The sequence below is a fragment of the Protobothrops mucrosquamatus genome, unplaced genomic scaffold, assembly GCF_001527695.2.
Source record: "Protobothrops mucrosquamatus isolate PMUCROS unplaced genomic scaffold, P.Mucros_1.0 scaffold28, whole genome shotgun sequence".
NCBI lineage: Eukaryota > Metazoa > Chordata > Lepidosauria > Squamata > Viperidae > Protobothrops > Protobothrops mucrosquamatus.
In genome coordinates this window covers 1,977,902-1,990,069 of record NW_015386413.1, presented here as the reverse complement: position 1 = coordinate 1,990,069, position 12,168 = coordinate 1,977,902, and the positions used below count along the sequence as shown (strand labels likewise).

The window sequence follows — 12,168 nt, the reverse complement described above, 5'->3', positions numbered from 1 at the left end:
TGGCCTGGGGGGGGGGTTTATAGGGATTTTAATTGGGATTTTATAATTTTTCTAATAACAGGTTTATCTAATATATATTTTAATTTGGTTTTTAGATATTTATTGTATAGCTCTGTTTTTACTTACCTGTAAGCCGCCCTGAGTCCCTCGGGAGAAGGGCGGGGTATAAATTAAAGTATTATTATTATTATTATTATTATTATTATTATATTCCTTCAAAACAAAACTGAAAATTGCATCTTGAAATCCTCCTAAATCAGGGCTAGGCAACCTTGGCTCTTTTATGACTCGTGGACTTCAACTCCCAGAATTCCTGAGCCAGCATGAGGAAACTATGCCCCCCTCATGACTCATGAACTTCAACTCCCAGAATTCCTGAGCCAGCATGGGGGAACTATGGCCCCTTCATGACTCCTGGACTTCCACTCCCAGAATTCCTGAGCCAGCATGGGGGAACTATGGCCCCTTCATGACTTGCGGACTTCAACTCCCAGAATTCCTGAGCCAGCATGGCTCAGCTTGGAAACCTCTCCCTTTCCCCTCAGCATGGCTGGCTCAGGAATTCTGGGAGTTGAAGTCCACGAGTCCTAAAAGAGCCACGTTTGAAGACCCCTGACATAATATGAAGGGAAAATAATGCTAACTCAGAAAGAGCTAAACCGGTGTTTCTCAACCTCGGCTATTTTAGGAGGTGTGGACTTCAACTCCCAGAATTCCTCAGCCAGTGTGCCTGACTGAGGAATTCTGGGAGTTGAAATCCACCAGTCATAAAATGGCCACGTTTGAAGACCCCTGCTCTAATCACTCCTCTAACTATGGAGTCTTAGTTTTTTTTTAATCCCCGGGGGTTTTGAGATCATACTGAACCCAGTCCAAGGCCAGGGCTTGTAGCTCCTGGAGTAAGTGGTGTGTTAAGTTTCAAGAGTGTTACTTGCTGCTTTGCTGAGCTCAGCTGGCATTGCAGTCTCCCACTGCTAGCCCTTCATTCAAAATCTAGAATTTCCACCTTAGCTGCAGTTTCCTAGTTATGTAATGCTGCCCTCCTATGCTGATTTCAGTTAATGCTTCCACTCTCCTGTTCCGGTTTAGGACCGTCGGACAGCAGAGCAACGAAACAAGAGCTTGGAGTCTCGCCTTGCCTGGCTGTTAAATGAGATTTTGGGGGTCAATAGAATCTTCCCTGAAAATCACCTGAAGGCAGAATTCAGGGCTCAATTTTGTGGTCGTAAGCCGAGCATCACCTGCACGCAGACTTATTTCTGTAATATCAAGCCGTGTACGGAGCTGTACGCGTATAAACGTACTAAAGCTATTTACCACGATACAAAATCCGATGCAAGTAAAAGGATGATTTATCTGAGTTCCTTCTGCTTGTGTGTACATGCACTGCTTTTAGCGTTGGGCCATGCTTTGTCAATAATTTGGAAAAGTGCAAAAGTACAAATGTTAAGCACCCATATGCAGCTCTTTAAAGCAGCCGAGTCCTAACCCAGAATCACACTGCTGGCCTCTGTCGTCCAGGAAAAGGTGCGGTCGCTTTAAAGAGCTACAAACAGATGCGATTTTTTTTTTTTGCTTTTCCATGTTTCTGGAATCAAATCTATAGCTCTAATTGCTATATTGATTTTTTTTTTTTTTTGTATTCACTCTCTGCTCTCATTTAGGTCCCGAAATAACCAAAATGCTTGTTAACATGCAAACTGGATGTTAAATCTCTCTCTCTCTCTCTCTCTCTCTCTCTCTCTCTCTCTCTCTCTCTCTCTCTCTCTCTCGTTGTAACTGACATTTGTGTTTTTGCAATTTAGGGTTTGACGGGAAGGCGGGAGAAGTACACATCCATCACAAATTAAAAAAACAACACGAAACCCAAACTGAACAAAATAAGAGTTTGTTTGCTGGAGAGAACGAGTAAATAATGGAAGGTTGTTCTTCTGATTATGATTATGTTATTATGATTATTATTACTTTGTTTTGCATGTACACTGAACGCTTATGCACCGGAGACAAATCCCTTGTGTGTCTAATCACACGAGGACAATAAAGCTATTCTATTCTATTCTATTCTATTCTATTCTATTCTATTCTATTCTATTCTATTCCATTCCATCCTATATTCTATTCTATTCTATTCTATTCTATTCTATTCTATTCTATTCTATTCCATTCCATCCTATATTCTATTCTATTCTATTCTATTCTATTCTATTCTAGTCTAGTCTAGTCTAGTCTAGTCTAGTCTAGTCTAGTCTAGTCTATTCCATCCTGTTTTCTAGTCTGTTCTGTTCTGTTCTGTTCTATTCTATTCTATATTTCAATGTCTATTCTATTCTATTCTATTCTATTCTATTCTATTCTATGCTATTCCAATATTCTATTCTATTCTATTCCAATATTGTTCTATTCTATTCCAATATTGTTCTATTCTATTCTATTCTATTCTATTCTATTCCATCCTGTTTTCTATTCTGTTCTGTTCTGTTCTATTCCGTTCTATTCTATTCCATTCCATTCCATTCTATTCTATTCTGCACTCTACTCTATTCTACTCCACTCCACTCCACTCTACTCCATTGTATATTTTCTATACTATTCTACTCTATTCCACCTCCGTTGGAGTACTGAACTGAACAAGCTTGTTGGATGAGAAACGAAACATTTTCAAAGGAAAAAAAACACCAAGAAAGTCCATGTTGCCTTTTGGAAAAACAAACACCTTTTGGGGACAACCGTGACCTGGACGATGGAGGATCTCCCTAGACCTCTTTCAGAAGGAAAACCCTTGTCCTTCTTGGTCTTCCCAGACAAGAGAGAATTCAGCCTAACAGGCAGCAGCTTTGGGGCCGGGTGTGTTACGCAGGGATGCATGTTAAAAAGCCAAGCTCCGGGTAAGGCCGAAAAGTAGCAGAAACGCAAATACCTTCAGGTCTCGCCTCTCCAGGTGCAAAAGCTCAGCGCCTCGGATGTCGTGGCTGACGAAGGTGTCTTTGTACTCTCCCAAACTCAGCAGGTCCAGCCAAGCCGCTACTTCCTCCGTGCCCCATTTCTGAACTACCAAAGTTAAGAGCAAAACCCCCTTAATTTCTCGACATGCTGGGCCGCGCGACAAGCGAAGGTTAGGCCGCAGAAGGTGGAGGACAGAAGAGGAGAGGACGACGACGCAGTGATAGCAGAAGTCGGGAATGGTGGGCAGCCGCTTCGGACATGCAGGTTAAAGGGAGGGGAAAACCCGGGAATATTGAGGGCTGCCTGACTTCTAGCCATGCTCTCAGCTCCAGCATCCAGCTCTGCCGTCAAGCTTACCCCTTCAAGACCCCCATCCTTAATTTGCTCCCTTTTAAAAAGTAGCCCTCCGTGTGTCAGACACGAAACCGTGTGGCCTCCTGAAGCCAGGACGGTTACACACCCTTGACCTGCAAGTAGACGTAAGGGACGACTTTCTCTCGTGGGATAAAGACTACTTCAAGTCCTCGTGGAATAACAAGGAAGGCCAAGACAAGCTCCAATGCACATTTGGGTTCTGCACCAATCCACTCACCATTCTGTATTTTCTAAGCAACGGTATTATTTTTTTTTTAAAAAAAAAAGCCTACCGGGCTGGGTGTTGGTCTTCTGTTTTTGAACCTTTTCCTTTTTAAACTTTGGCACTATACGAAAGACGGTACTGCGGCTGTTTCTTTTACAGTACTCCAAAGGAGGATCCTAAAAAAGATAAGAAGATTATTGTTTGGTTTTTTTTGGTTCATGTCTCGCATTCGGAGGAGGTAGAGCACGTCTTTCTCCTTCTGTCCCGGCCACTTTTTAACAGAGGCACGATGGGGAGCGTCATCGCTCTCTGGTTTGGTGGCAGCAGAGCCTCAGATAGAAGGTCCACACAGAGGGTGGTGAGGACAGCCGAAAAGTTCATAGGAAGCTCTGCTTCCCGTGATTCAAGATGCTGCTGCTTACAAGCTCTTATATGTTCTTAGAGCTCGGAGCGTTCTTAGAGATCCCACACAAACCCACTTCACGGTCGGTTCCTGTTGCTCCCCTCTGGGAGGAGGTTTCGAAGTATTTATAGCAGGACTGGCAGATTCTGTAACAGCTTTGTTCCTTATGCCATCCGTCTGGTAAATTCGCAGGATTCTCTCTTTTTTTGCCATGTATATATATGTATATATATTTGAACTAGACTGTGACTGTGTCTCGGCCTCATATATGTGTGTGTATGCGGGTATATGCATAATTGTATTTTTTTTTGAGAGCTGAATGCAACGCAATTTCATTTTAATGTATGCTGATCAGTGTACATTTAAAATGACAATAAAATTTCTATTCTATTCTGCATTCTATTCTACTCTGCATTCTATTCTATTCTGCATTCTATTCTGCATTCTATTCTATTCTCTATTCTATTCTGCATTCTATACTATTCTCTATTCTATTCTGCATTCTATTCTATTCTCTATTCTATTCTGCATTCTATTCTATTCTCTATTCTATTCTGCATTCTATACTATTCTCTATTCTATTCTGCATTCTATTCTATTCTCTGTTCTATTCTGCGTTGCGTTGCGTTGCGTTGCGTTGCGTTGCGTTGCGTTGCGTTCCATTCTATTCTATTCTATTCTATTCTAATGAGGCTGCTTTTAAAATCCCATTAACTTTTCTGAGTCTTTAAAGAACTTTAAAGCAACTGTATCTTTTTTCAATCTGCCAAAGGTATGCTTGTTCACAAAAGGTTCAAATACCTCCTCCAATTCATCTTCAAAGCATCCATAACCCCCTAACAGCAATTTTTCTGCACGTATCTCAGACTTTCAAAGTAGGTCCAATCAAACAAAAAGAACAGCAAGGATTCAGGCCTGGCGTGTGTGATTTCCACCCACCTCGTCATCGTTCATCTGTAGAATATAGCAGAGCCAGGGAATTTCAGCCAACTTTCTCAGTTCAGTCTCCAAATTGTGCACCGCTGAGATCAGCAACTCCTCACAAGGAGATTCCAATTGCTACCCAAAAAAACCCCAAACATAATTTTATTAGGCTGAATTGTCTAACAAGAATCTCTGTCGCTCTATCTATCTTCTATCTACGGTATCTCTGTCTGTCTGTCTATATATCTACAGTATCTCTATGTCTGTCTATCTCTGTCTGTCTGCCTGCCTGCCTATCATCTATCTATCTGTCTGTCTGTCTGTCTGTCTATCTATCTATCTATCTATCCATCCATCTATCCATCTATCCATCTATCCATCTATCCATCCATATCTATATCCATATCATTATCGATATCTATATCTATACCTATTCTTATATTTATGTCTATATATCTATATATCTATCTATATCTATACATCTATCTATATCTACCTATATCTATCAACAATCTATTATTTATCATTATCTATCAGCCATCTCTCTCTCCCCCTCTCTATCTTCTATTTATCCATCATCTATCATTGCTCTATCTATCTGTCTGTCTCCATCTATCTGTCTATGTTTCATATCTATCTGTCTGTCTGTCTGTCTATCTATCTATCTCTATGTATCGCTATTATCTTTCTCTCTCTCTCTCTCTCTCTCTCTCTCTCTCTCTCCCTCTCCCTCCTTCCCTCTCTCCCTCTCCCTCTCCTGGAAATGTCTCTGTTTAAGGACATAAAGTCATTCTCCCAACTCCGATCTCAGTCCAGTTACAATTCCTGGAGGGATGATTAAAATCCTCAGCTCCTTTATTTTCTCCCCCACCCTTTTCTGACTTACTCTGCTTTTTTTCCCAAAAGCCCGATCTTTCTAGACCAGAGGTCCCCAACCTTTTGGGCACTAGGGACCGGTTCCGTGGAGAGAGGTTTTTCCGCGGACCAGAGACTGCATGGTTTTGTGTGCTGCCTGCATCCCGTGGATGGGGCTTTGTGTGGACCGGTTACTGGCACGTCGCAGCCCGGTACCGGTCCACGGCCCGGGGCTTGGGGACCCCTATTCTAGAAGACCTAGTGCTCAAGAAGCTGACCCAGTTCAGAAAGTCAGACCTTCTGCCTTTTGCCTGAGAAGATTCTGGAGCCTCTGAGCCTTACAGATACAGGATGAAGAGAATCCACCATGTCAGAATTGGAAAGCCAGGAAAACCAAAATAAGGGATGGTGTCTGGAAAGGGTGAAGGCAACACCAGGCTACAGATGAAGAAATTTATGCTCCAACCCTGGAGGTTTTTAAGAAGAGACTGGACAGCCATTTGTCCAAAATGGTGTAGGGTTTCCTGCCTGAGCAGGGGGTTGGACTAGAAGACCTCTAAGGTCCCTTCCAACTTTATTATTATTATTATTATTATTATTATTATTATTATTATTATTATTATTATTATTATTATTATTATTGACTTTCATCTTACCAACGAGACTTTTCCAACCAGCAAGGATTCTGTTTCGTCATGTAACGCCTTCACGGTGGCAGCGATTTCCAAGGCGGTGTTTCTAGTAAGGCTCTGCAGAGAAGAAAAAGACGTGAAGATCCCAGCGACACAAAGCTGTGCATTTAATTGTAGGTAGTCCTCGACTTTCAACTGTTCATTTAGGGACCGTTCAAAGTCACAACGGCACTGAAAAAAAGGGACTCAGGACCATTTTTCACACTTACCACCCTTGCAGCATCCCCAGGGTCACGTGATCAAAACCCAGAGGCTTGGCAACTGGCCTGTACTTATGACAGTTGCAGAGGCCCGGAGTCACGTGATCCCCTTTTGTGACCTTCTCACAAGCAAAGTCCATGGGGAAGCCAGATTCGCTTAACAATCACATTACTAACTTAACAACTGTAGCGATTCACTTAACTGTGACCAGCAAGATCGTAAACTGGGGCAAAACTCACTTAGCAATGGAATTTTTTTTTTTAATTCTTTCAAAGAAATAAAAACATCCAGCCTCAGAGACTGGTCAGATCGCGATTGTTTGGTATGAATGGGTGTACAGCTATTGATTGAATTGACAAGGATTCACTCAACAAAAGCAGAGCATTAAACATTTTACTAAGCATGGGTCAGTTCTAAGCTGACCTTAACGGAAGAACAAATAACAGAATAACAGAGTTGGAAGGGACCTTGGAGGTCTTCTAGTCCAACCCCCTGCTCAAGCAGGAGACCCTATAATTCCGGACAAACGGTTGTTCAATCTCTTCTTAAAAACTTCCAGTGTTGGAGCATTCACAATTTCTGGAGGCAGGTTGTTCCACTGATTAATTGTTCCAACTATCAGGAAATTTCTCCTTAGTTCTAGGTTGCTTCTCTCCTTGATTAGTTTCCATCTGTTGCTACTGCCTTCTGGTGCTTTGGAGAATAGCTTGACTCCCTCTTCTTTGGGGCAGTCCCTGAGATACTGGAACATTGGCTATCATATCCCCCCTCATCCTTCTCTTCATTAAACTAGACATACCCAATTCAAGCAACCGTTCCTTGTACGTTTTAGCCTCCAGTCCCTAAATCATCTTTGTTGCTCTTCTCTGCACTCTTTCCAGAGTCTCAACATCTTTTTTATATCATGATGACCTAAATTGGATGCCATATTCCAAGTATGGCCTACCCAAGGCATAATAAAGCGCTATTAGCACTTCATGTGATCTTGATTCTTATCAAGAATTCTTACCAAGAACTTATCTGAAGACACATTGTCAGAGCATGCACTGCCTTATTGCGCTGAGATAATCCAAGGGTAAACACAGTAAACAGTGGTCTATATTAAATGGTGGTTTATCTTACACGATCTACAATACCGTACACCAGGAACAAAACACATACACATGCTAATACAGCAGGATCCAACAAACCACAATCACAGCAGGAAATGGAACAGAGAGAAGCCATCAGCAGAGCCTTCCCTTTATACCAGGGGTCTTCAAACTTGGCCCTTTTATGACTTGTGGACTTCAACTCCCAGAATTCTTCAGCCAGCCTCCATTTTGCTTGTTAGATTTAAGACAGGGGTCTTCAAACTTGGCCCTTTTATGACTGACACGTGCCTGGCTGAGGAATTCTGGGAGTTGAAGTCCACCAGTCATCAAAGGGCCACGTTTGAAGGTCCCTGCTTTATACAAAGGCTCTTAAAGAGACACAGACCCTGCTGAGTCATTCTCACCATTACAGTACATCTTCCATCCCACACTATACAAGCTGGTGAGCTGCCAAATCAATACCTTGACACAGATCTTTCTTTTTTTCCTTACCTCAGGGAATTTCGGACCGGCTTTGGCTAAAGCATGAGAGCAGGCGTTCACAGCGTGAGCTAGCTCTTGTTCCAAGAGACTATGAGCTTTGGCAGCTTCACAGATCCTGTGGAAAAAAGCAAATCCGGGAAGGGTTAGGGTTAACACCGAGAAAGAGAATTTACAAAGGCCAGAAAACAGCTTGCTGGTTTATTTATTACATTTACAGCCTGCCCATCTCAGATGCACAAATCCGGGCGGCTTTAAAACAGAATTAAAAACGATAAAAAGCATCCGGGGTTAAAAACGATGACAGCCACCTTAAAAGTAGCAGTCAGAAATAGAGGCAGTCCTCGGCTTGCAACCACAATTGAGCTCCAAGTTTCTGTTGTTAAGCGAGACCTTTGTTAAATGGCGGAGCCTGGCCCCATTTTACGACCTTTCTTGCCACAGTTGTTAAGCGGATCGCTGCGGTTATTTAGCAAAGTGGTCGGGAAGCAAAACTGGGCTTCCTCCATTGTCAGAAGGTCGCAAAAGGGGATCCTGTAACCCCAGGACACTGTGACGGCCATAAATACGAGTCAGTGGCCAAGGGTGTGAAAAAGGATAATCAGTCACTTTTACCAGTGCTGTTGTTAAGTCGAGGACCACCTGTATTTTCAAAAAGAGAAGAGAAGAGGAGAGGAGAGGAGAGGAGAGGAGAGGAAAGGAAAGGAAAAGAAAAAAAAAGAAAAGAAAAGAAAAGGAAGGGAAGAGAAGAGAAGAGGGGAGGGGAGAGGAGAGGAGGGGAAGGGAAGGGAGGAGAGGAGAGGAGAGGAGAGGAGGAGAGGAGAGGAGAGGAGAGGAAAGGGAAAGGAAGAGAAGAGAAGAGAAGAGAAGAGAAGAGAAGAGAAGAGAGAGAAGAGGAGAGGAGAGGAGAGGAGAGGAAACGAAACAAAACAAAACAAAACAAAATGAGAGGAAAGGGAAAGGAAGAGAAGAGAAGAGAGGAGAAGAGAGGAGAAGAAAAGAAAAGAAAAGAAAAGAAAGGGAAGGGAAGGGAAGGGAAGGGAAAAAAGGAAAGGAAAGGAAAGGAAACAAAACAAAACAAAACAAAAGGAAATGAAACCAAGAAAGTCCAGTTGCCTTTTGGGACAACTATGACCTGGAGGATGGAGAATCCCCGTAGACAAGGCAGGAGATAATCCTGAAATATTGAACTGAAACAAAATCAGAATAAAAGCAGAGCTGGAAGGGACCTTGGAGGTCTTCTAGTCCAGCCCTCTGCTTAAGCAGGAGACCCTATACCATTTCAGGCAAATGGCTGTCCAGTCTCTTCTTAAAAGTCTCCAGTAATGAAGCACCTACAACTTCTGAAAACAAGCTCTTCCCCTGGTTAATTGTTCTCCTTGTTTGGAAGTTTCTCCTTAGTTCCAGGTTGCTTCTCTCCTTGATGAGTTTCCATCCATTGTTTCTTGTCTTGCCTTCTGGTGCTTTGGAGAAGAGCTTGACTCCCTCTTCTTTGGGGCAGCCCCTCAAATACTGGAATGCTGCTATCATGTTACCCCTAGTCGTCTTTTTTTTCTTTCCTACACTGGCCATACCCAAGTCTTGGAACCGTCCTTCCTATGTTTTAGTCGCCAGGCTTTTAATCATCTGAGTTGCTCCTCTCTGCCCTTTTTTGTATTGGGGTGACCAAAACCGGATTACAAAAAAAAAGAGGTTGAGACTTTGGGGGAAAAGAGCAAAGAAGAGCAACTGAGATGCTTAAAGGCCTGGAGACGAACTGCCTTTGGTCTCTCTAGTCTACCTGGCAATCAGCTCTTCCGCCGCCTGAGAACAAGCCTGGATCTGCACCGTCTCTTCTTCCGAAGCCAGTTCCACCGCCTGGTGCGGGTACAACGGGGACCGTAACCCGGGTTTGCAAGAATCGCACTTCTGTTTGTCTTCCCAGGATTTTAACGTGCTTTCGAAGGCCTTGGGGAAAAAAGGAATTGGGGGGAAAAAAATAATAATTTAGGCATCCCTGAAGCCACAGCCTAGCCAGGCGTTCTTAGGTCTAGTTTAATGGTGCACCTTGCAATGAAAAAGACAAAAGACTTTATTTGGGGTTCTCTCTCTCTCTGTGTCCCCCTCTTTCTTTCTTTCTTTCTTTCTTTCTTTCTTTCTTTCTTTCTTTCTTTCTTTCTTTCTTTCTTTCTTTTTTTCTCTCTCTCTCTCTCCCTCCCTCCCTCTCTCTCCCTCTCTCTCTCCCTCGCTGTCTCTCTCTCTCTCTCTCTCCCTCTCTCTCCCTCCCCTCTCTCTCTCTCTCTCTCTCTCTCTCTCTCTCTCCCTCGCTGTCTCTCTCTCTCTCTCTCTCTCTCTCTCCCTCTCTCCCTCCCCCTGAATTTTGATCACGTGACTGTGGGAGACGCTGCCACGGTCGCAAGTGTGAAAAATAGCCATAAGTCACTTTTTACAGTGCCGTTGTCACTAAATGAACTGTTGTAAGTCAAGGACTGCCTGTGCTATCTCTGCTTTTTTATTATTGTGGGCGCTGTGCCTAAGGCAGGGGTAGGCAACCTTGGCTCTTTTGTGACTGGTGGACTTCAACTCCCAGAATTCCTGAGCCAGCCATGCTGAGGGGAAAGGGAGAGGTTTCCAAGCTGAGCCATGCTGGCTCACGAATTCTGGGAGTTGAAGTCTGCAAGTCATGAGGGGGCCATAGTTCCCCCATGCTGGCTGAGGAATTCTGGGAGTTGAAGTCCACCAGTCATGAAGGGGCCATAGTTCCCCCATGCTGGCTGAGGAATTCTGGGAGTTGAAGTCTACCAGTCATGAAGGGGCCATAGTTCCCCCATGATGGCTCAGGGATTCTGGGAGTTGAAGTCCACGAGTCATGAGGGGGCCATAGTTCCCCCATGCTGGCTCAGGAATTCTGGGAGTTGAAGTCCACGAGTCAAAAAAGAGCCAAGGTTGCCTACCCCTGTCCTATACTATATATACCCTAGACCAGGGGAAGGGAACCTTGGCTCTTTTATGACGTGTGGACTTCAACTCCCAGAATTCCTGAGCCAGCATGGCTCAGCTTGGAAACCTCTCCCTTTCCCCTCAGCGTGGCTGGCTCAGGAATTCTGGGAGTTGAAGTCCACCAGTCACCAAAGAGCCAAGGTGGCCTACCCCTGGCCTAAGGAGAAGGATCCCTCCCCGTGACGTACTCGGTCGCGCGTTAGCATCTGTGCTCGATTTTTGTGCACGATTTTAATGATGCCCGGGGGCTGAATCCAAGCTTCGCCATCCACTTGCACGGGCACTCCTTCATCCCCAAGTATGGTGATCTTCACCGCCCGGCACTGAAAAAAAGAAGAGTAAACAGATTTCAGCAGAGGCTGGAATACGTTCAAGCAATTTCCAGAAAGAACGGTGGCTCCCGTCCAGATCCATCTCCAGGGCAAAAGGATGCTAGATTTTTGCAAGGTGCAGGATTTTGCAGCGCACTGGAAGTGAAAAGAGAAAGTCGATTAAATTGAAATTTCATGTGGAGGAAAGCCAGGTTTGACAGCTGGGTGGGAAAAGCCAAAGGCACAAGTGCAGATGAGACAAAACCTGGCTCACAAACGGTCACTGGGAAAGGGACCTCGGAGTCCTGGTGGACGATGACTTAAAGGTTCCACAAGGGTCGGTCCTCTCTCCACTTCTGTTCAATATTTATGTGAAGCCGCTGGGGGAGATCATCCGTGGCTTCGGGGTGGATTTCCATCAGTACGCTGATGACACTCAGCTGTACATATCCACCCCGGGCCACCCCAACGATGCCCTTGACATGATGGCCCGATGCCTGGAGGCCATGAGGGTCTGGATGGGGAGGAACAGACTCAGACTCAACCCGTCCAAGACCGAGTGGCTGTGGTTGCCGGCGCCCCGGCATAGTCAGCTGACTCCATCGCTGACTATAGGGGGCGAAACTTTGGCCCCCTCAGATCGGGTCCGCAACTTGGGTGTTCTCCTGGATTCACGGTTGACATTGGATGACCAGTTGTCGGCCGT

The 12,168-nt window shown here is 44.4% G+C and overlaps 1 protein-coding gene across 1 annotated transcript in view; it reads right to left on the bottom strand.

Annotated features, from left to right (window-relative positions):
* Window positions 1-12,168, bottom strand: part of DGKH (diacylglycerol kinase eta) — a 105,959-nt gene that overhangs the window by 1,317 nt on the left and 92,474 nt on the right. Inside the window, 7 exon segments of the mRNA XM_029283156.1 lie at window positions 2,918-3,048; window positions 3,591-3,699; window positions 4,866-4,985; window positions 6,362-6,454; window positions 8,185-8,290; window positions 9,953-10,119; window positions 11,340-11,474. Of these exon segments, the coding sequence (XP_029138989.1) occupies window positions 2,918-3,048; window positions 3,591-3,699; window positions 4,866-4,985; window positions 6,362-6,454; window positions 8,185-8,290; window positions 9,953-10,119; window positions 11,340-11,474 (861 nt within the window).